At 46.6% G+C, this 27814-nt stretch overlaps 1 protein-coding gene across 1 annotated transcript; it reads right to left on the bottom strand.

Annotated features, from left to right (window-relative positions):
* On the bottom strand, positions 1-27747 carry LOC138249283 (vomeronasal type-2 receptor 26-like). The gene is made up of 3 exons (XM_069203239.1): positions 27727-27747; positions 20659-20784; positions 1-909 (listed from the first exon to the last, which is right to left on the bottom strand). The coding sequence occupies exons 1-3, from the start codon at positions 27745-27747 to the stop codon at positions 1-3; spliced, it is 1056 nt and encodes a 351-aa protein (XP_069059340.1).
* Between the last annotated feature and the right edge of the window lie 67 nt (positions 27748-27814).

A 27814-nucleotide genomic window follows, 5' to 3' on the forward strand; every position in this document is an offset into this window, starting at 1 on the left:
TCATTTTAGTGAGTGTGATTTTCCCACTAGGTATTGTTTTCTATTCTTTGTAGGCTTCAACAAAATAATGTAGCATTTAGGAAAGAATATGCACCCCAACAGTCCAGCACTGGAGCACAGGATGGCAAACACCTCCACAGCCACCATGTACTTCCCCCGTGTGCTCAGGTACGCCGGGATGAATGAGATCCACACACTGACAAACACCAGCATACTGAAGGTGATCAGCTTGGCCTCGTTGAAGCTTCCAGGCAGATTCCTTGAGAGAAAGGCCACAATAAAGCTGACTGTGGCCAAGAGGCCCATGTATCCCAGCATGCAGTAGAAGAAGACATTTTCCCCTTCATTGCATGCAAAAATGATCTTTTCATTGCTAGACTTTGTGTTCAGTTCTGGAAAGGGAGGGGATATCAATAACCAAATAACACAGATGAGAACTTGGGCAAGTGAGCAGGAAACCACGATAGACCATGGTGTCTTTGACCCGAGCCACCTCCTTGCCTGGCTGTTGGGGTTTGTAGCCTTGAAGGCAGTAACAACTACAATAGTTTTAGCCAGAATAGAGGAAACACTGATGGAAAAGACAATTCCAAATATGGTCTGCCGGAGCATGCAAGTGTACTTCCGGGGACTGCCAACGAAGATGAAGGTGCAGAGGAAGCAGAGCATGAGGGACAAGAGGAGAGCAAAACTGAGCCCACGGTTGTTGGCTTTTACAATTGATGTGGCTCGGTACTTGATGAAGACACACAAGATGGCAGCAGTGAGGGCTGTCAGAAAGGCTGCAGTGATGGTGAGGGTCATGCCCAAGGCCTCTTCATAGGAGAGAACATCAATCCCCTTCAGGATGCATTGATCATGTTTCTTATTGGACCACTGGCCCTCAGGGCATGGTAAGCATCCTACAGACTCTGGAAGACAACAAAAGAATATAAAGTAATCTTGTCAGCACAGCATGTTTGTCACACAAATTATATTTGCACAGTAATTCAAGGAAAATAAATCAGTTAATTAATGTAAAATTTATAGCAGCAAAGATAATAAATTAATGCTATGTCACATCAATATACCAACAATTTCCAACACACCACTATATTCGCCAGTCTTTGCAACAACAATGAAATAGAATTTTCTTAAAATACCCAGTTGCAATCACGCAATAATACAGTCGGTCAACTAGTGCAAGGAGAAAGATAATATATAATCTTGATGAAAACTACATATTCTGAAAATTCAGTATAAGGACCATAGAATATTAACCAGACCAACAGTAAAGGATAGTGTTCTTGCTAATGTGGACTGGGCCAATTTTGCTCCCACATCTCTCTTGCTTGTCGGAGTCATTCATTCCACTCCAAATGTATCTTAAAGAGATGCAGCAAACACTAAACAGTTGGCATCATCCTCAACAGCTAACTGATCATGAAGTGACAGATAAACTCAGTAGCCTTCTCCTGCTTCTACATCCTCTGCATGCTCCGCAGAATCTTCAGATGGATCCCAGTCAAAACACCAGAAATACCATCACCCAGGCTCCAGTCATCAGCCGTCTCGACTACCGCAATGCTCTCTCTGGCAGCATCTCCACCCAGCTCCTCAAAAGACTCCAAACCATACATAACGCTGTAGTCAGCCACATCCTGGATGTTCCCAAATGGACTCACATCACCCCCCACCTCAGAAACCTCCAGTGCCTCCCCATCCAGAAGAGATGCCAGTTCAAGATCCTCATGCATGCCTGCAAGGCATTAGTATGATCAAGGAATGGCTTACATCAACCACCAACTGAACTTCCATCAACCCACCAGATATCTGTGCGCCTCCTCATTAACGCTCATATACACACACTGCATCTATTGCAGCGGTGGTCGTTCCTTCTTCTACATCGCTGCCAAGACCTGGAACAACCTTCCCCTCCACTTTCGAAGAGTACCCTTTCTTGCAGACTTCAGAAAGAAACTCAAGTCCTGGCTTTTCGACAGAGACACTGCACCCCTGGGCCCAGATGTGCCCAGGATGACAGTGCTGTGCTCTACAAATACTGATTGATAGATAACACAACATACCATATAGGTTTTAGAAAAAATAAATAACATTTACTATATTGTATTGCACATTTCACTAGAGGCAAAAATTCTTCTTTAAAAAACATTATATATTACTAAGATCAAAAATGACACTCCTAAAGTTAATTATAACAAAAAATTAAAATAAAAAAGCAATATGATGATGACCAGTTTTAATCCACTCCATGCTCTTTTTGTGATTGAAGGTGAATCTGCAAACAATTGGAACTCAACAGACCATACTGCAAAGGACACACTGAACTCCATATAAAATGGAGAAACTTGGGTACTGATTTAGATCTTGGCAGAAAAGTGATGGATTTCCCCTCTCCTAAAATATAAATCCCATTACATCCAATGGGATTTAGATTTGGGCGGAAGGGATATCCATCACCGTCATGATGGTGTGACTCATCCGCCACATTCTAAATCAGGTCATTGGTATTCTTGAATGTGGGAGGTGCCAAAAAAACAACCTGACTATATTCAAATATTTGTACAATATTCAGGTATTACAAACAGGTGGTACTAATAATGGTTTCTCAGCTTGGGAAGCCTTTGGTTGAAACTAAAAGGTGGGAGTGAACTTTTTGCAATATCATGGAAAAAACTCTTAGAACTTTCTGACCTGTAAAACTGGAGCATCTATAATATTTTCTATTGAGCAACCTTTGTTATAAAACTCCAAGAAAATGCTAATCCATGGTATGTCCCAGAGAACCTGTGTCTCTCTTTATGAGTCTTTGTCACTTACATAAATGTTATATGTTGTTGGTTTACTTCTTTAAAATGACTGATAAAAAGCAAGTGCATCACCAGAATCTGTAACCTTTAAAGACAATATGCTGACCTGTAATTGTAACTGCTTATTTGGCTTTTTTGTTATTGCGACCACCTATAAAATGTAATAATTCCCTCTAAGGCAACTCCTTTGTGACTCACATGGTTCATTATTTGTATCAAGGGATGGTGCTTGATTCATGTTGATGCTGTTATGTATGTGTTCTTGTTTATTAAACCTGTAATGAAGAATTACAATAAACTGCAGCTCCAGCCACAGTAATATATGTGAAGGGATCCCCCACCCCACTCCTCCAACAGAGCCCTTCCTGATCCAGAGCAGCAGGCTTTGAGGGGCTCAGCCATGCTGGCTGGGGTCCTCTCGTCCCGGCAGTCAGTGATAGATGGTGATAGCACACCCAGATGGAAAACACACCACACCTACTGAAACAGCACTCACAGCCTTAGATGACGAATTGTACCATCAAGAGCAAACAAACATCGATAAAGCCAATAGGTCTTACTTTTTTAAAGAGCACATGATTTTTAAAAACCTGTAACTGCCACTTTCTTAAGGATGCAATACCTTAGACTGTTTCTACAGGAAAGTCAGACACTTTTTTTGCTGTTTCTGGGTGTAGTATCTCAAACTCTGGCTGGAGATCCCCTACAAGCAATATGTATTAGGCATTATCAGCACACTCTAAAAGCCGAATGTGGATAGGTTTGGATTTGCGATTTCCTAAATGTGTATTTTTGCAATTTGCAGCTAGGAAATCAGAGCACCCATGTACTAATGTGTCTTTGACACATTTCAAGATTCCCAGTGGATCGCAAATAGACCTTCCTCATTAATAATCATGAGGTAGGTTTCGCTTTGCAACCCCTTGGGAATAGCAAACATCACAGGAATGGTGCTGCTGTCTGTGACTGCTCTTTCAATAACACACTTTTTTTCTTTAAATGAAGCCCGTTTTCCTTAAAGGGAAACTGCACGCATTTCAAAAATAAAAATGAAAAGTTTACTTTCCATTAGGTTGAGCCTACAGGGCTTGCGCTGAGGTAATCTGTTGTATGTATTTAGTGGGTTAAGACTCCTCCCTTCCCTTTGGATTTGTCCATTCTGTTGTTTTGCAGAAATCCTTCCTTGCCAGTGGTTAATTGGGCTTCCTGGCCCTCCTCTTTTTGAAGTTGTTCACTCCCCTGGAGAATTGCTGCAGGGCCTGTGGTCTTCCACTTTCATTTCATTACACATTGTTAAGGAACTTTTTTGTTACCGTTGAACAGTGTTGTACACATGGAAGGAATGGTTTCTTACCTGTAACTCCAGTTCTCTCGTAGGGGTATTTCCATGATAGTCATAAGCACTGAATAGTTCCGCACGCCTGCGGGGCCCCCGGAGCACTGTTCTGTAGTGTATTCTTAAGTGTAGATGTTAGCCTTTTTTGAAAAAGGCCTGTTAAGTCAATTAAGAACATCAATGTGCAGCCTGGGTAAAAAGCTACAAAGGCCAAATTGTTCATTCTTGAGGTTGGAAAGAAATGAAGCTGTAGTACAGATACACCTTTAAAAACGTATTTATTCTAGAAATGTAGTAAAAAACATATTCTCCAACTTTATTTACACCTCCAAATGAGAATGAAACAATGCAGGGCAGTGTAGCCCATAGGCTGCCATTATACAGGATGTAAATAGACCTGTGCCTTTAAGAAAGGAAAGTCTTCCTGTATCCCATCATGCACAGCAAAAGGCAGCTGCCTCAGTTCTCTTTTCCGGCTCCTTCTGACAGGACCCTGAAGCATTGAGCTCTACCTTTACATAGCTTTTTTTGACAAAAACTCAACTAAAATCCTTTGGATTTCAATTTCACTCAACGTTTTTCATCTAGAGTGACCATTTTCTAGCTTTTCCTGTCAAATTCTGACAGAAATTAGAGGTTTGTCTGTCTCCAGAATGCCTTCTCTTTTTGATAAGTGCCCTAGCTGTGACAGGAAAAAGGCCACATCAAGTCTGTATTATTTGCCTACCGTCAAGTCACAAACCTGATGCCTATGACATTTGCAAAACTTTCTCCAGAAGAACTCTTCGTTAGAGGGAGAAAATCCGCCTTCAGGCAATAGAGGACAGGAGACGAAGAGGGCAATCTGCCACAGAGCGAGGAGAAGGTCAGTCTTCTACCAGGGCTCTCACTGTGTCCTCTGGAGCAGCTGCCAGACCTGCTCACAAGGGTCATAGGTCTCCGACGACGTCGAGAGCATCGACGTCGAGACCAGGAACGGCGTCAACATGCTCGCCGTCGAGGACCGGCTCACAGTCGAGGAAGAGACATCGTTAGACATCGACAGCCGTATCGCCGTCGAGACAGCGTAGACACTCGCTGTCGAGAAGTTCCCGGTCCAGGTCGCCATCGACGCGACGGGGATGATCGACGTCGGTGGACAGAACTCATCGTCGGAGATGATCGCCGTCATCCCATTGACATCAAGGGGGATCACCGTCGAGAAGCTCTCAACGACGAGAGGAGTCAACGCCGAGAGGTACTTGTCGGCGTTGTACTTCGACGTCGAGAAGTGTTTCGACGTCGAGAAGGCACTCAAAGAGACCAAGGAGGGTCTATACCACCTCAGAATCCTCGGCTTCTCTCATTCTTTTACCACCTTCACCTCAGCCTTCTCCTCAGCCGTCGCCTCTACCACAGACACATCTGGCACCTACAGCTCCTCCGCCAGTACCTCCTTCAGAGTCCGCTCCAGTGACTCCTGCAGAATCCACAAGATATTCTCGACACTCTTCGAGACGCTCTTCTTCATCTTGACATCATCATCGACGTGAATCAGTTCGAAGATCTCCTCGTTCCCACCATACACATTCCTCCTCATCCACAAGGGATTACTCTCCGACTTTATCTGACTCCCCGTCTCCAAGAGTTTCTCCCATAGACGACGTGAACACCTTTCAAGAGGTCCTAGTTCGCGGTGCTTCCAGAAAAAAATAAAATAGCTTTCTTTGCATTTCAGAGCACCGGGTTTCTAGCCTTTGTGAAATGGCCAGTGCTTGCGTGTCCACATTTTTCCCCCCCCAAAAAAGTTCAGGCAAGCACAAGCATGTTGCCTCTGTCTTCTACACCTCCTCTCTGCCCTCGTAGGATGGCGTGACACAATGTTGCCCTAAATAATTCTCACGTGGCTTCTGATTGATGATAGACGTGTTTACTTTGGTGACAGAATCTTTATTGCTTGTTCTCCAATATGTGCACAGCTGCCATGCAGGGGAAGAACTAGGGCATACCACTCAAAATTGCAGCAGGCACAGGGGCTTCACGGCCCAGTGGCTTAAGGAACGCTCTGCCCAAAAAACGCTTGCGGGAGTCGCAGCCCTGCCACCCCAGCATCAAGCACCGGGAGGAGGACGGAGTGCAGACTCCCCACACAGTGCTTGCAGCACTGACATCTGCCCAGTAGCCCACACAACAGCAGGAAGAGAGCGCCACTAAAGTTAGGCCACATTTGGAGACCACACACTGACAAAAGGCTTCTCCCTGCCTGTGGGAGATTTACATATAAGTAGCCTCCAGGACATATGTCAAAAATACTCTGTGTGCGGGAGTGAGGCCGCTGCCCTAGTATGTGGTGAATTACTCCCCCTCACAGCATGGGATTTCATGATAAGCATCGCGGAGCCCCTGCCCTGAGTGCGCACCCTAGAAGATGCCCTCTGGCGCCCCCTCGGAGCAGAAGTACGAAGGTCAATTCCTTTATTAAAAAAAAACACTGCCACGTCACTTTCCAAAGCCTACATGTTTGCACTCTGCTCTGCCAATTAACAAGCTTTGGCAAAGCCAATAAGTTTCACCTCTTTCCCAATGTTTTATTCCCTCTTTTGACCTCCTCAATTCGTAGCAGAAGCTCGCAGGGTCGCCTACAAATTCCTTCAGTAAACCACTTGCAGGTATGCAAATGTTGTCACAGTTGCTGCAAAAACCTGCTTCTAGAGGCATCACCATCTCTGCTAGTACGAGAGGTGATTGCTGGCTGCACAATATGGAAGTGTGTGCTCCGGCTGAGGGCAGTGACATACATGTTTTTGTTCAGGTAGCAGCCCCTACTCCCATTCCAGTGTGTAGTTTGGCAACCGCTGCAGGTTTTCTGTTCATTACCCTCAGTCTGTCAGGCTACAGGGAAGAATCCTTGTGTCCCAGAAGATACTGAATGCCTGACCATGTGCCTAATGGTATTGTATTAGAATTTGCAAGGCAGATTTGAATTATGATGCTAAATACAAACATTTAAAAATGTTGCCACGGATAGAAAAAGAAGAAAAATTGAGATACTTTAGTTATATGCAAAGCCACTGGAATTATATAGCAGGAAAAGACAAAATTATAACGCAGGGTTAAGCAATTTATATAGCAAAAAAGGCCAGGTGTAAATTTGCAATGCCAATAGCTCTAACTCATAAAAATGCGAGACCTAGTGCATTGAAAATGCTTGTTAAGAGTAGGCATTGTTCCTATAAAATGTTTTTACCAACATCATAAAGGGGAAGGGATACCTTGGGAACCCCTTCCCAATTGCGAATGCGTTACCACCCACTTGGAGCTGGTTGTAAAATGTGAATGTTTTGCGGCCACCCTTTGGTCGCAAAACATTCCTATAATCCACTGCCAGTCAGTATTAGGAAGGGATGCCCTAAACACACCCCTTCAGAATACCGAATTGCACACCTAAATTGTGATTCGGTAATAGGTTAACAAATCGCAAATAGGGCTTTATACAAACAGAAATGCTTTTTAGCGTTAGCAAACGACCCGATTCTGCGAATTGGTTTGCAACCGCTCTAAAGTTTTGTGCAAGTGGCCCTAAAGACCTTAACAGACTGAAACCACTAACACCAGTATATTATAATATATTATATAGATAAGACAACACACACTGGATTGTATAGTTAATATGAATCTGAATAACGATAGAATTTCAGCATTGCCCACTGTCTATTCAGTTGTGTACTACAGTGCTTAATTTGAGCCAGTGGTTGTTGGTGGGGCCCACTGGCACTTGTTTTTGGGGACTGGCACTTTTTTTTTCAATATCAGACTTTGACGCAGAGCAACAAAAAGTAAAACACAAAAAGGGGAAAGTAGTAGGTGGAAAAACAAGGACAAAAAACAGTTTTAAAGGGAGAAAGAAGGGAAAATTGGAAAGTGATGAAAAGCACCCTGAAAGAGTGAGATGAAGGGACAGGGAGCACCTGGCGGTTGATGAATGAGGCATGAGGTGTAATCTAGACAAAGTCCGCAAAGCCGGGGCCATGGTCTGGCCATGATCGTTGATGGCCGCCTAAAAGAGGAGCTCCGGGTGGCAACAGGCCTTCGGCCGGGAGCAGAGGTACAACAGAGGCAATGTGCCTCCCCATTCTGCCGAAGAGAACGAACTGAGGACCGTTGGTGCAGGGGGCCACTCGGCAGACAGGGAGAGCGCCTGTAGCCCCCCAATTCACACAGAGCACCTGTTGAGGCCTGCGGTTTTGCACTGAGCCGCGATCTTGAGTGGGGGCCCAAACTGGTACAGCGATGAGGAAGGGGCAGCTTGTGACGACCTGAGGAGAGGTGCGCGCTGCTGAGGAGCCCCATCGATCCCGCTCCCCCCCCCATTTTCTCGCCCTCCCCCCTCCGACAGATCCTCTCCGAGGGGTGCCTTGGACCTCTGGGGGTTAGAGCCACCTTACAGCGTGAAAGACATCACTGCTGGGTGCCTGTGCCTTGGAGGGGCTGCTCGATGGACGGTAGTCACACCCGCAGCCCATTGCGCACGCGGTGCACCCCGCTGCAGCCTGCAACATAGTTTGGAACCGCAGCCCCCCATGGTGGAGTGACCCGCCTCAGCCTGGAAAGGGGGACAAACCAGGCCCGGGTGGCCCCAGGAGGGGTGTGTGCCATGACGAAGGAATCCCGATAAACTGTCCCAAACTCTTGTGACCCTGCTACTCATGCTTCTTCAACCCCCCCACCCCCCCTTCATGAGGACATAACACACAGGGCAAGAATGCCCGGGACCCAGTGTAACTGAAATTGATGCGCACCCTGACAGGCAGCAGTGCTGTGCACCTGCTCCTCGGTGGGGGGGTGCAGACCCCAACGCGAGGGCGACCTCCTGACAACTCCTCATTGGCCAGTGGCGACGGAGCGCAACTCCTGGGACGAGATGGCATACAGGCCACAACACATCATTAGCGGTGAGCGACTCCAATCAGCCAACCCATCTACCTCCCAGTGCTTCGGCTGTTAGCCTCCGGGGTTGAGAGAAACCCTTCTCCCCCCCTTCCCCACCACACATTACACCAGATAGAAGCACGATCCACTAGACCTGGCAAGTCCCAGAAAGGGGATAAAACCCTGCATCACCGCGCACTGAGTTATCAGATGACACAAGTCAACCACCCCCTCCATCACTGAGCACGAAAACCGGGGGAAGCGCAGACCACCGATCATATGGGGGCAGAGGAAAGGGGACTTCCAGCAGTCTTGTGTTCGACGCGGACAGACAAAGGGTGCCAAGACCATTGCTTGAGGATCAAGGAGCTCATGCAATGACCCTTCCCTCCTCGCTGGACCCACAACTATGAATTATGCGCCTTCTCTCACTCCAAACACCGATCCTGTAGTGGATAACCCCCAGTCTCCACTAGGCAGCGGAGGTTTGGCTGGGAGCCCCACACCCTCCCTCCCTATTCTGCACATTTTGCTCACCCCCATGCGGCCATAGTACCACGCGTCAGTAATAAGTGAGAGGCTCCTGGATTCCCAGGCCACCGTGCTATACCTGCACCACAGAATCTGTGATGCCGGGTGGCAGATCGTCGAGCAAGCACTCAGGCAAGCTGGCAAGACAATTACTCTTCTTTGAAGCTCTACAATACTCGTGGACTTCGTCCTCCGCCCAGAAGTGCACCCACCCGTTCAGCCCCACATCATGGCAGACCAAGCGCAGGAAACAACCATGGACCGCCTCCTCCAAGAGATCTCAGCGGTGGGTCGCAGACTGGAGGGGATGGATAGCAGAATGGCCTCCCTGACAGAGGAAATGAAATCAATGCGCCTGGATATTGCAGGTTTTCAGTCACTGGTGACGAGACTAGAGCAGCACGTGGCGACGTGAAAGTACCTGCCACCTTCTCCCAGGACAGAGACCAGGAACTTCTGTATCTCCTCTGCAAGATAATAGACTTGGAGGACAGGAGTCGCAGAGACAATGTCCGCTTTCTTGTATTTCCCGAAAACATAGAAGGTGCAGACATTCACTCCTACCTGAAAGAGACCCTGCCCAAGCTCACTGGCCTGACTTTTGACCCCTCCTGGAGTTTAAGAGAGCGCACAGACTTGGCCCCAAGCGACGAGATGAAGCCAACCGCCCGTCCAATCATAGTCTGCCTCTTGCGACACACACCAACCCGCCAACTCTTGCAGGTTGCACGGACCATTCCGGATGGACGGGCAGGAAATCCGGATTACTGCTGACTTCTCAAAAGAGACCAGCGAGCGTAGGAAAGCATTCTTGGCCCTCCAACCCCGACTACGCAAGCTGGAGGTGAAAAATTGACTATTCAAACCATCGAGGATGTAGATCACTAAAAATTCTGTGTCCAAAGGCTTCTATGATCCTGAGGACCTATGCTTTTTTCTAGACAGCCTACAGACCCAGTCCATGGACACTACCAACCCGTCCCGGCCTCAGAGCTTGTCTGCGGTGACTCCAGATACGTCGTCTCAGGGCCCTGCCCCTGGGAGGCCGGGCCGGACTGCCACTGACTTTTTCCCCAGGGGAAGAGAACTAGAGAGACTCACGAAGAACCTTGATGACAGAGGGCAGGTGCTGCACACGGTGGCGATGCACACGCAAGTGACAGACAGAGACAAATCGTGTTGCCCCCTAAAACCCACCACGGCTCCCACCTGAAGACAGAGATGTCTGACACACCACAAGGGCTAAGCCACTGGCAATTCTGGTATCCTGCGCATGGAATAGTGGACTTCCTACTGCAGATGAGTCATGTCCATAAATTTATACTGCCATTGTTGTTTTGTGGTTGCAATGTACTCTCACAGGTTTGCAGGGGATGAATAGCAAAACACCCGGCTGTCAGTAACCCGTCCAGACTATTTGAGCCCTATGCCTCAAACACATATTAATTATTGAATGCTTACAGTTTGATTGCACTCAGAAAGTTGTTGTTTGTTTGATGTTTTAAAGCACCAATGTTGCACTGTTCAAGTGGTTGAAAATCACCTCCCTTTTCCTTCTTCCTTCCCGCCCACCCTCCCCCACTCCTTCCCCACCTCTCCCCCCCCCTGCTGCCATGGCCCCCCTCACACCCCCCCAGGGATTGAACTGCGCCCTTTAACCCTGCTACGCTGCCTGCCCGGTCCCCGTATGGCGATAGGATCTTCCATCTGCGATTAGCATCCACTGAAGGGCATTGTAACTTACGCTTGTCCCTCGGAAATCACCGGATTGCAAGGGGAGAGGACCCCAACGGAGGGGTCAACAGACGCACCCCCCGCTCCACTCCCCTCCCCCACCCTGTCATCCTACTGCCACTTCATCCATATGGTGGGTCGTTATCATTGCTGCAAAGGCCAGCTGTCACCCACTACACATGCAGTAGCAGCAATCTCGCCACGCGGCTCTCTCCATTGTGCCGGACGCCCCGCAGCACGGCACATGCGCTGCGTCGGCCTCTGCCACGAGTCCAATTGCCGGACATTGTTGGTGGGCTGCCCAGGCAGGGCTTGCGATGATAGACTTGGAGTATCCTGCATTTCGCCTTCAGGCCGTGGGCCCGCTGGCCGAGTGTATTGGCTTCACAGGTTTAGGTCTAGACCTGCAGATTACAGTTTAAGGCCCACAGGGCATTTTTACTCTGCCTCCCCCTTTTTTCTCAGATGTGAGGTCTGTATTGTCATCCTACTGCGTTTTGAGTTCGCTCCGAGTATATCTACCCTTCTCCACCCCTCCTCCCCTCTCTTTTTTCTTCTTCTTCACCTCTCTCTTCCCCCTACTTTCTTACCTTTCTATTTCCTGGTGTCTTTCTATTTCTTTCTTCCCTTTACCACCTGGCTCATCCTATCCCCCCTCCCTTCCTCGCCCCCATACCGCCTCACCACCTACTCATGACAGCCCTTCTCTCCAGATACTGGTACTCTCCTGTCACCCCCCCTCCCCCCCTCGTTACATACCCACCCTGCCCAACCCTCACTGGTTGTTCCCACACTGACCCCCCGGCCATTCTACCCCGCTACAGGTCATGTCCTGGAACTTCAACGGCCTAACTCACTTCATAAAATGAAAAAAGATACTCTCATACCTCCACTCAAAATGGGCGGTTATAGCCCTACTACAAGAGACACACCTTGACAAGGCAGAATCCGTTAAACTGCACTGTGACTGGGTAGAAACAGCATTATTTATCTATTACCCCACCTTGCAAGAAACAGGCAGTGGTTCCCCACAGAAGCGCAGCGTTGTGATACTACTGGGGAATAGCATACCTTTTACTGTCATTAAATCATGGGTTGATCTAGAGGGGTGCTACGTGTTCACCAAACTGAAAATGGGAGACTCCTCAATATGTGTGGGCTCCATTTATGCTCCAATTGGCTCAAAACAACTGTTCTTTTTACAAATCAACTGCCTCCTGACAGAAATAGGGAGAGACTGGAACCTGGCTAGAGATGCGGTATTGGATAGGACTGGCCTAATGGATATAATGGCGACAGGGCCCTAAAGTCTGATGTAATGCAGGAGAACGGCTTGGTGGACCATTGGAGTTTAACACACCCAATCGACAGAGAATTTACTTTCCTGTCACTGGTGCATGGCACCCAATCCCGATTGGATTACTTTTTAATCTCACACAGTTTAGTAGTGCATGCCCAGGACGCCCGCATATTGGAAGGCGGTCTGTTGGACCACTCCCCAATCCAATTAGCTGTCCAAGTGGGCCTGGTGTCCCCGGGTCACAAACCATGGCGATTTGCTGTTCACCGCTATTGCTCCCCTCAAGGTAAAGCGCAGCTGCAAGCCCACACGTCCACCTATGTTCAGGATAATCTTGTCTCTATGGACTCCAAGATGATCATGTGGGCAGCGGCCAAGGTGACCATACGTGGACAAATGATGAGAGACGCAGCGTTGCCAAACAGAGAAAGGAAAGTAAAACAAGTGACTCTGGAAACTGACATCAGGTGTCTAACGCAGCAAAACACAGACCACCCATCTCTCCCCATGCGTAGGTGGTTGAAACGTGCCCGCATGGCCTTAAACGAGCGAAATACCTCCCAGAACGAATTTGCATTGCAACGCATACCAGGAAGACACTACGACCAAGGGGAGAAGGCTGGTAGACTGCTAGCAGCACAATTCCGCCAGAGAACGGCAGCCCTAGCCATACCGGCCATCAATTACCGCACAGGATAGATACTCACACATCCTCAGGAAATAGTAAATGAATTTGCATCCTACTACCAACATCTATACACACCCGTCCAAATTTTGTCCTTTCTCGCCAGCATAGCTTTACCTTCTCTTGCTGATGAGGGCCGCAACCTTTTGGAAGGGGACATTAGCTGGCTAGAAATTGCGCAGGTCATCTCTGACCTCCCCTACCATAAATCACCCGGGGAGGATGGATTCTCTGCTGAATTTTATAAATGGGCGGGGAGGAGGTGATTGATGTCCTCATGAAGCACTGGGCGAGTCCTGCCAGACGGACTCTCTGGGTGTGATGTCTAACAATGCCACGATAGCGGTCATACCGAAACCAGGCCGAGACCCACTACTCTGCAGCAGCTACAGGCCCATCCCTCTCCTGAACGGAGACTGTAAGATCCTGGCCAGTGGGGTTTGTACCGGGCGGCACCTCCAGGAATCACCTACCTACCCTATGCCACACCCTATGGGAGTCTGCATTAGCCCTATCCCTAGACGCAGAGAAAGCGTTTGATCGCATAGAATGGCCACATTTATTTGGGGCCCCTGCGAAATCCGACTTGGGAGATCAGTTCATCTCAAAAGTTCGCCTGCTCTACGTCCACCCGACGGCGTGAGTTAATTGCGGGGGGTTCCTCTCGAACCCTTTCCCCATCCGTAGAGGGACCCGACAGGGATGCCCCCTTTCACCCTTTTGTTCCTACTGGCGATGGAGCCAATAGCGGCCGCTATCTGCAACTCTCCAAAATCCAAAATCTATTTATACGTCAACGACGTCCTTATCACCATAACTGACTTAGAGCATTCCCTACCAGCTTTATTGGAGATCATTGATGGATTTTCACCCCTGTCCAGCTACCGAGTAAACTGGGACAAAAGTGAGGCCCTACCCCTCTCGCATGTGATAACGAAGGCTGCTCTTCTCGGCTTCCCATTCCAATGGACTACGAAACCCCTCAAATACCTGAGAGTACTGGTCAACCAAGGCCTGGACCACATGGTGGCAGACAACCTAACCCCCCTCATTACGTGAATGAGGCTTGACTTCAAGAAATTGACCCATCTGGGCCTCTTCATGTGGGGCAAGGTACAGGCAGTGAGAATGGTCACAGTACTACGCTTCACTTACTTTATAGGTCTCCTACCCTTGCAAGTAGCTTTTTCAACACTATGCCCAATTGACGCAGCACTCAGAGCTTTTGTGTGGAGCTCTACACGCCCACAACTTGCACTAGCTAAGCTAATGGCGCGATGCTCCCATGGGGGAATGGGACTCCCCTCGATGGAGCATTACGCCCTAGCTCTACGTTTGTCACAACTGGCCAACTTACTGCCTGGATCGATGGAACCACCGCAGTGGGTGTCAGTGGAGAGGATGCTGCTTTCCCATGGTGCAGGACTTGGCGGGCTCTACTGCACTGACTCCTCATCCCCTAACACAATGAATTCGATCTTGAAGGCGACACGCGCCTCATGGATTAGGGCTCACAGTGTACTTGGGGTACACCCTTTCTTACACGCCCAGGCCCCCCTATGGAACAATGACAGCTTGCGAATAGGGAGAGCGGTTCTCAACTGGCTGCAATGGAGTAGAGTTGGCATTGTTGACTTGGCCCAGGTCCTAGACGAAGGAGTGTTCAAACCCTTCGCCACACTGCAGGAGGAATTCAATCTCCATCCACAGCAGGAAGGGCGATACCTGCAACTCAAACATTGTCTACAGCAAAACACGGACATCATCCGTTGAGGACTTCAGACCTCGCCTGTGGTGTCCTATCTTAAGACATGGGGGAAACACAAAGGGGTTATGGCAAGCCTCTATGAGGTCATCACACATCACCAATACTCGCAACATCTCCTGGAAAAATTACGCGTGCAATGGTAAGCTCGCCTAGAGTGGACCTTTGATTCAGAAGACTGGACAGACATACTAGATACTCTTGATAGGGGCACTCACGAAGCTCAATTAAAATTCTGTCTCTTCAAGTTAATCCATGACTGGTACTGGACTCCGATGAAGTTACACAGGGCTGGGCTTCTTCCCCATGCAAACTGCTGGCGCTGCTCAGAGACACACTGCGATCTGCTCCATATTCTCAGTGAATGCCCGTTGGTCCAGCCCTTATGGGACGCTGTGGGACTCCCTCTGGCATAATCAGTGCCGCTTTCAACACCACTACCCCCTTTCTTATCATAATGCACAATATGGATGCTCTTCCGGCCCTGTCACGACCGCACCAAAGACTGTTGCATATGGCACTAGCCACCGCAAAAATTTGTATCCTCCATTATTGGAGATCGGTAGACCCTCCAACCCCGGAAGAATGGATCGTGACAATGACTCGCATAGCCGCACACGAGTCATCTATAACCTACAGGATCAGGCTTCCCTGTTTAATCAGGTGTGGGCTCCCTTCCTTGCAGACCGTCCACCACCTCTTGCTTACCACTAGCCTCCTTTGCTACAAACACTTCCTCGTCCTTGGTCTAGCTGCTCCTTAGTGGTATCCTGGCCGACTCCCCCCCACCATGTACCTTTCACATATCTGCTCACTACCACCCCACATCTCCCATGCCCCTCCCACATCCCATTCTATCTCCTATCTCTCCTCTCACACCCCCTTCAAATTACCCCTCCTTCTGTTTCTGTTTCCTCGACACCAGCTCCTACCCTCTACAATCCCACCTTTCCTCCCCCATTTCTAACCCTCTCTACCATCTTTCTCCCATCACGAAGGGATGATCTGCTACATAGCCACGAAGACCTTAGCAACCCCCCCCCGGGTAGCGCTGCACATTTGCTACACTACACTAGCACATTGTCCATCAACATATGTCACAAATCAACAGCCCGTACGTCATCTTTCAAACCTCCCCCCCTTTTTCCTCTTTTTCTGCCATCATCCCCTCCCTACTTTTCCATTTATTAGTCACCATTGTCTTTTTATATTGTTTAGATCTGCGAATTACTCTGTTTAGCCCACCCTGTCATCCATGAGATACAGTTTGTACGACTTTCACAAAGTACGGGGACTCCAACCCCCTTTTCTGTTCTGTATCATTCCGTATTATCAATAATAAAAAAATTACAACACAAAAAAAAAAATAGTCTGCAAAGCCTTCTTAGGGATTCTGCGTATCTGTGTAAAATAAAAAAATATATTATCCAATTAATAAAGGGTATATACTGTTTTTTGTTAATACTGGCCGGAGGCTATCGATGGAAACTAGATTATGCCCATGCTGTAAAACTGTCCCGGAAACAGTTTAACATTTTATGTTCTTCTGTTCAGCATACACCCTTCCCCGTCGCAAGTGGATTCGCCCAGTCTGTCAGACGTTGGGTTTCAGGCAATTTGTTACAGCTCTCAGGATTTTAAAGAGCGATACTTCTGTTACTCTGATTCATACAGTTAGCAAGTTTCTTGAGGCCGCAAGGTATATATGAATGCATTTTTAAAAAACTGCTGTAGTTTTAATTTAGGTGTGCTCCGGGTAATGTTTTAATAGATTTTATTGGTTCTTATTGTTAATAATGAATGATGCCTTTAATTATTGCTATTTACTTTTTTAACAATTTTATTGTGCATGTATTTATATGAATTATGCGCTTTTTCTTGCTTTGATGGTTTACGACCGAATAAAGCTTGTGTTATAATAATAAAAAAATAATAAAAAGTGTATATACATAAAGAGGCAAAATGTATAATTGAAATGTTTAAAACGTTTTGTAAATATGAACAAATTTGAAATTGAAGGCTAAACATTAAATTAGTATTGTCCGATTGATTAATGGGAGCAGTGTAAGTGCATCAAATAGAACGTAGTATGGATGAAGAGTAGCCATAATTGAATTTAGACACCCTCCAACCTTTCTAATAAAATTAACATTTTATATTTTTGTTCTTTTTTGTTTGTGAATTAAATATAATATTTCATAATTTGGGTATTTGTTTGATGAATTCTTGTTTCTGTATTGTTTTGCAGTTCAAATCATCAAAAATGGTTAGGCTGGGGGCCCAAGGATCCAGTAATGACTCATTGGGCGTCCCCGAATTCCAATACAGATGAATTGGCGGTCCCTGGGTTTCAATAATGATTAAGGGAGGGTCCTTGGAAGTCAAAAGGTGAAGAACCACTGATCTAGACTATGCCTCCTTGGTATTCAGCACCATTGATATTTGATAGTGCTGGCCGAGGGCTTTAAACCAAAACTCTGTGCCCCAGCAGTTATTCTTTCGCAAATTAACCTCTGGAAGCACACCATTTAAAGGGCTGATGGAAAGCCCTCAAAGGCGCTTATACCCTTCCCCAGGAAAGGTGTCAAAGGCTCTTTGAGATTCAAACACATTCCCCGAGGATGAAGGTTTAATTAGGGCCACCAATTCTCTGTCCTACACAGACTTCTTCACAAGTATCTCCAGCTGTGAACTAAAAATCTTGCAGCAAAAAAGATAATGTGCATCAGAAGATTATTTTGGAAAGCATCCACCTTCCATGCTCACATCCACAGTTCTTTCCTCGCCTCCACCTTTGAAGCTGCTATTGCCACCGTTGATCTAAGATGATCATAGGAAAATTTTTAGAGATATCGAGTCTGCTGCTCTATCCTGGAAGTAAACAAAAAGTGACGGTTGGAATGCTTGAATCCAATTCACCCACTGGTATTTGCTTGGGCCACATCCCAAACCATCATTATTTTGCACACCATGGCACCTCAGTTTGGACTGCATGCCAAGCCGACAATACTACTAAATTGTGGGTTACAGTGCTAGGCTCAGACTGCTAATGATAAAATGCATAAGGCTGCTTGGTTAATCCCACTTAGTTTCAACATGCCCATTGCTTTTCATAAGGTTAGGTGTAGCCTTAATGACAATGTGCCACCTTCAGGGCTAAAAATTAAGAGCTTTGCAAACTCAACCCTTGCCCATGCTCATTGCAGTGACCAATCAGTATACTTATACCAGACAAAAGGGGGTCATTTTGAGTTTGGAGGTCAGCCCAAAATCCACCACTGGGGTAGAGGTCATAATATCTGTATGCCTTGACCTGACCACCACCTGCCATATTTATGTCTTTAGAGAAGTCACTGCCTTGATGGTTTCTTGGAAGGTGCTGAACGTTTGTTTAGCAGTTGCCCTATTTCACGTGGCTGCTAAGTAAATGTATTTGTTTTACAAATATGAGCTCCCAAATTGTTTTATAAAACAAACAACTAATGGCCCTGGCACTCTGGAAGTCTTCTCTCAGGAAGTGGGAGGGTGCATAGCTTTAATTTTCTGCTCAGGTCCTCCAGACATTCTCTGGAGGTGACAAACCTTTATACCAAAGTCTGTCAGGGCACTGGTATAAAGGTTCTACTGGCGGACCCCAATGGCTTTACCAGCAGAAACATGACAAGATGCCCAACTCAACAGAGCAGGTGGACCATCAGTTTGATGGACAGACATGGCACTTTGCCCCATTTGTCCCATTTGTCACAGAATACCCTGTCTGCCAAACTGTAGATGGGATGCTACACCTTCCAATGAGAACATTATTTTAGTAATAGGCACTAAACCACAGGACTCTAATCGCTCTGACGTTCCACAACAAATAATGTGCAAGAAAACTTACGTATGGTGGAGATTGTGAAACACAGGCAACTAAGGGCCTTATTCAGAGTTTGGCAGGACAGGCTGCTCTGTTGCAAACACAAGAGAGTACCTTGTCCACGAAGCCCTCAGTCGGCTCTCCCTATCTAGAGACAGACTCACTTTAAATATTCTGTCAGTGGACCCCGTTGGCTCCATCAATGAAAGGCTTCCTTCCTCCGATAACCAACAGAGATGGGGCTGTTTAGAGAAGGACAATACACTGCCATTCCTATTTAGGGTGAGATGTGTAATGTCTTTTTTTCATAATCATCACTGCCACAAAAAACCTGGCGAGAGAGAGGAAAACAACTATAATGACACCCATACCCTGGAAGAAAAATCCCAGGAAGTAGAGGACATTCATTTTTGTTTTTCAAACTCCCACTTTGGGCATTTGTTTTTGAAGAAGAAGAAAGATTAAAAGTTTGGTGAATGGTCAATAAAACTGAGGGCATCTGTTCACCAAAGAACCAGCACATTGAAAGGAAACACCATGACGGTGGTTCCTTGCAATGTATAGAGGTGACTCATTGGCCAGCGGTCATCTTTAGACTTGGCAGGCAGTAGCCATCAAACTCTAAGTCAGGCCCTACGCCGATTTGTGAATACTGTACAGGCCTAGCCACAAGTATGGTCAAGTTCCTTTATCTTACTAGTGCTAATACCTTGGAAACACTTGAGCAATTGCTGATGTCTTTTAAGCACATGTTAAACAAATATCAAAAAGGGAAACAGTAACAAAAGTTAAGCAGCACACTAACACCCTATGAATAGCATCATTTGTATATTCCAGAAGTAGGGAGATCATGGGCCTATTAGTCGTCTCTATTAAAACACCAGTGATCTTAGGGGATAAAGTACTAAATTGGTACCCAGGCTTCTGGAATGTATGAGCCAAGGTGGTAGTGGTATGGGTCCTTCTCCAGGATCTGTTCCTTCGGGACAGTTGCACAATACTTTATAGCCCTACTGGTAACCACATGGCTACAGAAACTACAGTCCATAATGAGCTCTTTAATCTGCTTTACCGGTCACACAATGAACACAGTTTACAGCAAATAAAAACACTGATTATGCATTACTACAGATATTACTCTGGCTAGAAAGGCCTGGCTGAGAAGCACTGAGGATCTATGAGTGGTTTACTGTAGTGTTTATGCCAAACTTTAGGACTCAATAAAGCTGAGTGCTGCACTGATATAGATATTAGGACAAAAGGGTGACCAGACAAGCCTGTGTGAGCTGGGGTGTGAGACTATAGTAAGGTAAACAGCAAACAAGGGAGCCATTCAAGAGGAATAGGAGAAGGGTTTACAATGGCTCAGATACACAGTAAGTGACAAAAAAGAATCAAATTCCATCAGTTCATGTCCTGACTTTAGAAAGAATTAAACCAATGAAGACTCAAAATAATACACACAGGCGCTTGTAGTTATTAAATCATAGAGAACTTTTATTCACAGACCTTCTATTATTCCTGTTTGAATGATTCCCTTGTTAGCTTGTTCCCTCATTGTGCCTATGTAGCGCCCCTACCTGTAGGTGGACTGTTGGTGCTTCTGCAAGGGAAGCCAATTAGATACATAAGAGTGACTTTCCATTTTCTATAAAGGCATATTTTTTGTATATGGTTCTATGCATGGATCATATTTTTCTGAGTATCTTTCTCAAAATATTCAAGCAGCTAACTTTACCATTGTTGGCGATCTCCCCCTGAGAACAGGGAACGCAGTCAAAACAACAAGCGGGCTTTCCCTCCTTTACAGCTTGCCGATAGCCAGACGGGCAACTCTCACTGCAGACTGAGCGCGGGACCTGAAGGAGGGACAGAGAGTTTAATTGAAAAACATCCCAGAAAGAGTACAGCTTTAATGGAAGACTATCCTAGCAGAGTACAGCTTAAATAGGAAACTATACCAGATAGACTACAGCATTAATAGAAACTATCCCAGAAAGAGTACAGCTTTAGTAGAAAACTATCCCAGCAGAGTACAGCTTAAATAGAAAACTATACCTGATAAACTACAGCTTTAATAGAAACTATCCCGAAAGAATACAGCCTTAGTAGAAAACTATCCCAGCAGAGTACAGCTTAAATAGAAAACTATACCAGAAACAGTACAGCTTTAATAGAGAACTATCCCAAGCAGAGCACAGCTTTAATGGAAAACCATCTAAGCAGAGAACAGCTTTAATGAAAAACTATACCCTATAGACTACAGTTTTCATAGATTCACTATCCAAGCAGAGGACAGCTTTAATGGAAAACTATCCCAGCAGACTACAGTTTAAATAGAAAACTATACCTGTTAGACTACAGCTTTAATATATTCACTATCCCAGGCAGAGAACAGCTTTAATAGAAAACTATACCAGATAGATTACAGCTTAAATATAAACTATCCCAGAAAGAGTCAAGCTTTAATAGAAAGCTATCACAGGCAGAGTACAGCTTTAATAGAAGCTATTCCAGAAACAGTGCAGCTTTAATAGAGGACCATCCCAAGCAGAGTACAGCTTTAATGGAAACCGATCTCAGCAGAGAACAGCTTTAATAGAAAACTATACCCTATAGACTACAGCTTTAATAGATTCACTATCCCAGACAGAGCACAGCTTTATTAGAAAACTATCCCAGGCAGAGCACAGCTTTAATAGAAAACTATCCCAGGAAGAGCACAGCTTTAATAGAAAACTACCCTAGGCAGAGTACAGCTTTAATAGAAAACTATCCCAGAAAGAGTACAGCTTCAATAGAAAACTATCCCAGGCAGAGTAGAGCTTTAATATAAAAGTACCCCAGGCAGAGTAGAGCTTTAATATAAAACTACCCCAGGCAGAGTACAGCTTTGATAGAAATCTATCCCAGAAAGAGCACAGCTTTAATAGAACACCATCGCGGAAAAAGTACAGCTTTAATGGAACACTATCCCAAGCAGGGAACAGCTTTAATAGAAAACTATACCAGATAGACTACAGCTTTAATAGATGCACTGTCCTAGGCAGAGACCAGCTTTGTTAGAAAACTATCCAAGTCACTTATAAGTCACCCATATGTCAGGCCTTACAACCCTGAAGGCTGGGTGCAGAGTACCTGTGTGTGAGGGCACTCCTGCACTAGCAGAGGTTTCCCTCATGTCGTCCAGGACCATTTCCCCAAACTTCTGGAGTGCGGGAACGCCATTTTACGTGTGCACTGGACATAGGTCACTACCTACATACAGCTTCACAATGGTAACTCCGAAAATGGCCATGTTTGGTATCAAACATGTTGGAATCATACCCCAAGGCTTTTGCAAGCATTGGTTGTATGATTCCATACACTCTGGGGGTTCCTCAGAAGACCCCCAGTACTTCCATTACAGGCTTCAGAGGTTTTCCAGGCAGCCCCAGCTGCTGCCACCTCTCAGACAGGTTTCTGCTCTCCTGTTGCTCGAGCAGCTCAGACCCTGGAAGGCAGAACAAAACATTTAATTTGGGAGAGGGATATTACACCCTCTTCCTTTGGAAATATGTGTTACGGACTTGGGATGGGTAGCCTCCCGAGCCTCTGGAAATGCTTTGAAGGGCACAAATGGTACCCTCCTTGCATAATCCAGTCTACACCAGTTCAAGGACCCCCAGCCCCTGCTGTGGTGTGAAACTAGACAAAGGAAAGGGGAGTGACCACTCACCTGTCCATCACCACCCCAGCGGTGGTGCTCATAGCTCCTCCAGAGGGTCCCTGGGTTTTGCCATCTTGGATTCCAAGTTGGCAGAGAACTCTGGGAGCATCTGAGTGGCCAGTGCCAGCAGGTGACGTCAGAGCCCTCCCCTGATAGGGTGCTTACCTGTGTAGCTGACCAATCCCCCTTTCAGGGATATTTAGCGCCTCTCTCTTGGGTGGTTCTTCAGATTTGGATTGCAAGACTTCAGCTGGAATCCTCTGCATCATTTACTTCACCTTCCTACCAAAGAAAATGCATCTGAACCCTCCAGGAACTCTACAAACTGCAACAAAGAAGCCAGGACAACTTCTGCAACATTGTATCTTCAGCTCCCGCTAGCAACTGCAACTGTTTCCAGGTTGTGCATCCTCAGAGGACTGCTTGTCTTCAGCCTGCACCAGAAGAATGAAGGAATCTCCCTTGGGGTGAAGGAGTCACTCCCCTGCTTCAGCAGGCACCTCTCTGCATAATGACTGGTGACATGGGTCCCCTCTCCTGACAAAGTGCATGGATCCAGCATCACGGGAGGTGGACTGAAGTAGTCCCGTGGGTCCTGCCATCCTACTGTCCAATGTTGGTGGAGGTAAGAGCATGCCTCCCCACGCAAGACAGTACCCTCGTGAACCGCATGATTTGCCATTGCCAAGGCTTGTTGGGATCTTTCCACAAAGTTCTTCCTGCACCATGCAGCTCTGGCCCCCAACACTCCTTCCTGTAATACACAGCTTCCTGAGTGGTTCTCCGGTGGCGTGGGATCCCTTTATGTAGTGCTGCATGGGCCTCCTTTTGCACCTCCTTTGTCCCCGTGCTGTGGGACTCCTGTGCGCACTGCCCGGTCTTCTGAGGGCTCTCTGAGCTGCTGAGAGCCCCCTCTGACTTCTCTTCCTGGTTAGAGTCCCCCAGGTCCCTCCTGGTCCCGGGCAGCGCCATTTTTCCGCTAACTGCAAGTTTTGCGGGTGCCATGGTTTGTTGGCGGAATCCAGTGACGCAAACCAGACTGCAATCATCCATCCGGTGTGGGACATTATCTGCACCAACCAGGAACCTGCACCCATCTTCTTGGGTGCAGTACGGACTGTTGTTCCTCACCGGTAGTTCCTCGTTTGCACCTTCATCCGGGTTAAGAGGGGATCCTGTTTCCCCTGGACCTTTCAGTGCTTCCTGGACTTGGTCCTCTTCTTACATAGGTCTTCAGGTCCAGGAATCCATTGTTGGTATCTTGCAGTCACTTCTGCAGTCACTTCTGGTTCTTGCAATATCTTATTTTTCGTGTTTCTGTGTGTTTTAGGAAAGTTACTGTACTTCACTCCTGCCTTCCTGGATTCTGGGTTGGGTCTATTACTTACCTTTGGTATTTTCTAATACTCCAAGCGCCCCTCTACACATTGCACTTGCCTAGGTGGGAAACCAACATTCACATTCCACTTACTTAGTATGTGGTTTGTGTTCCCCCAGGCCCATTTCTACCTATTGTGATTTTCACTGTTTGTACTGTTTTTTGACTATTCTTACACCTGATTTTGCATACTATTGTATATAATTTGTGTAATACTTACCTCCTAAGGGAGTATAGTCTCTTTGGTATTTTTGGCAATTGTGTCACTAAAATACAGTACCTTTATTTTTCTAACACTGAGTATTTTCTTTCATGTGTTTGAGTACTGTGTGACTACAGTGGGTAGTGCATGAGCTTTGCATGTCTCCTAGTTCAGCCTTGGCTGCTCTTCCTACAGCTACCTCTAGACAGCCCAGCTTCTAGACACTGCCTACATTTCACTAATGAGGGATAACTGGACCTGGTGTAAGGTGTAAGTACCTTAGGTACCCACTACAAACTAGGCCAGCCTTCTACACCATGAAAGCGTGAATTTGAACATAAGACACTTAGAACTGCCCAATGAAGCTCAGACACAGAGGACATGATTAAAAACACTATGGGACAGATTTGAGAGCCCCTGGTGCCACCGGAGCGTCACTTTTCGTGATGCTCCTGTAGCGCTAACCACTGCTCCATATTTACAAGGAGGGTTTTGTGGCTTTACACCTCCTTGTAAATATCTCCATATTTACAAGGAGGTTTTTGTGGATTTACGCCTCCTTGTAAATATGGGCCCCTCAGACGCAGTTTTCTGCATCAGAGGGGCGTGCAATGGGTGTTGCAGTTAGTGTTCCACGTCAACACCCATTGCTTTAGACGCTGCCCCAGATTTACGAGTAATCGTAAACCTGTGGCAGTGTTAGCATGGCAAAACATGGAGGAGTTACTTTATTCCTAGTCGTTCTTTGCTTTTTCCATGAGTGCTGCATTCTGCAGGACATATGGAAAGAGCTAAATGCGATGGATGTTTGTTTATGTGCAGGAAGGTGTCCGTTCCTGCACATAAACAATCATTCCAAAATGATGCTTTGGTACTGCTACGTGTGCTGCATTTTGCAGCGGACATGGACAGGCAAAATCCCCATTATAGATTGTTTATGTGCAGGAAGGGACACCTTCCAGCAGATAAACCATCTGTCCCCTCAATGCAGACACCCTTGCAGTATGGTGCAAGGATGCCTGCGTTGACGCAGGCAGCTTAATTCAGTGCTGACGCAAGGGGAAATGCAGGGGTGCAACATATTCCTGGAATTATGCATTTCACAAGTGGTCTGCACTGCTATTTTTAGCACAGCAATGCACTGCACCACTTTTGAATAAATTAGAGCCCATATAAGTAGGTGTGACTTATTCTTGTAGTACTTCTGGTTTGCACCTGAATTTCAAGTGTGTAAGGCAGGTGTACTGCTTGCTTAGTTCTGTATTTCAGTCACAGTAAAATCCCGGAGATTGGGGCCCAGACTCTTCAAACGTCAACTCACCACCAAATTCTGCGTGGTGTGAGAATGTAGGGCCTGATGTACGAACCCCTGATCACAAAACAGGGTGATCAAATTTCAGAGATGCCATTTGCGAAGTGGCCTATGTACAAAGAGGTCACCTCGCAAAATGCCCATTCACAGGTCACTTCCTCCTGTTGTTTATGAACACAGGGCTGAAAGCTTGCAAGACACAGCAGACCTCCATCCCTGCATTCACATTGGCAAGTGAGGAAACGTTTATTAAGCCAGCTCAAGTTTCCTACTTTAAAAAATAGGTACTGGATGTGACTTCTCCTGTGTCTGAGGTTTGCACTTTGAAGTTTTGTGCCATAATTGACCCAGCAACGTATCATGAAGCTCTAATTCCAGCCAAATTCACCTCCTAATTATGGGAGGTTTGTGTTAAATCTAGCAGTGCCTTATTTATCTGCAAGTACTTAAAACTAGATTTAGGAATTATTGTTTTAAGATAATGAGGGAAGGTGTCATTTTAATGTTTTGCAGGATTACTCTCATGGTCTCATTCCTTAGGTCAAGCCAAGGTTTATGTTTGGGGACTACCTGTCACAAGCTTGGCATGAAAGTGATCAGACTAGGACCTACCTCTGGGTCATGATCTCTAGGACCATCCAATTGTAACTGATCAGTTGCGAACCCCCCCAGGAATTTCTCATATTTATCTCTTCAACATTTGTATCAATTACCTTGGAATAAAAATTATATAGAATCGAGACCCTCCGCAAAGAAATGTAGGTGGCACCACAATGAGCCCAGCACCACCCCGGCCTTGTTTCGCCTGCCAACGCTCAATGAGACCCCTTGACAAATCAGCACATTCTCTCCTACGCAGCATCAAACTCAGCATCACCAGGGGGTTACTGGATCCAGATCAGTTCTTCATGATAGAGGAGGAAATCTGTCTTCCTGCCTCATCAACACTTCCACCACCATCAAACATCTTCAAAGGCATCGCAAAATCTGTTACAGCAACAGGGAAAATGATAGGAGATGCGTCCATTTCTTACGATAATGGCATTACTCCTAGTCCTACTCCCTCGCCTTCCTTTCAACCAATGAGGCTTCCTGCCTCCCTCTAGACCCTCCCTTTCCCTTTTAACCCCCCCCCACCCCTACCACCTCCTGTACAAAAACAAGCCCAAGCAGCAACTCAGACAGTCCGTACCGGGGGGGGCGGGAGGTAACGGAAAGGAAGGCGAGAGAGTAGGACTAGGAGTAATGCCATTATCGTAAGAAATGGACGCATTACCTCCCGTCCCTCCCTCACCTTCCTTTCAACCAATGAGACATAGCAAGAAAAACACAGGAGATGGACCCTGAGTTGCAAGAATTGTATTATAATGCACACAGACCACCCAGACCCTACCCCTATTACCTCATAGAGGATAAGACCCGGTGACCCAACACTGACTCCAAACTACCCAAGTCCGTCAGCCTATAATGCCGAACAAATGTTGAAGGAGAGGCCCAAGTGAATTTCCACCATTGAAGTCCCCTGAAGCTCAGCCACTGTAGCCACCATACCCCTGGTAGAACGGCCCTGAATCCCCTGGGGAGGAACCACCCCTTTCAACGAATACGGCAACAGAATCAAAGATCTCACCCACCGACTCAACAAAGCCGTGGAAGGCTTCTCACCCTTCCGGGCTGGACCGAAATTCACAAAAAGCAAATCACCTTTACGGAAAGGAGCCACCACAGGCAGATACTCCAACAACACCCTGCGCACATCCAAAGAATGTAACCGAACCTCCTCATCCGAGGAGGGATTCGGACAAAATGAAGGAAGGATGACCTCCTGGCAAGCATGGAAAGAAGAATTAACTTTTGGAATAAAAGAAGGAACCGGAACAAGTACCACACGATCCGGGAGAACTTTACAAAACGGAAAAGAACAGGGCAAGGCCCCCAATTCCCCTAAACGGCGGGCCGAAGTAATGGCCACCAAAAAGAACATCTTCAAAGAAAGATGGCGCAAGTCACAGTCCCCCAGAGGTTCAAAAGGGGCAGCAGTCAAAGCATCCAAAACTAAAGAAAGATCCCAGGAAGGAAAAGAACGTACAGGGCGAGGAAACAAATTAAGAAGCCCCTGAAAAAATCTAGGCATCAAACGACCCTCATCCGACAGATTACGCCAAGGACCCCTAAATGCCTGAATAGCCGCCCACTGTACCCGCAGAGAAGCCACCGACATCCCTGATTGTGCACCATCCTGTAAAAATTGCATCACATCAAAAATAGAAGTGAAGGTAGGAAAATAG

Source organism: Pleurodeles waltl, chromosome 8 (assembly GCF_031143425.1).
Source record: "Pleurodeles waltl isolate 20211129_DDA chromosome 8, aPleWal1.hap1.20221129, whole genome shotgun sequence".
NCBI lineage: Eukaryota > Metazoa > Chordata > Amphibia > Caudata > Salamandridae > Pleurodeles > Pleurodeles waltl.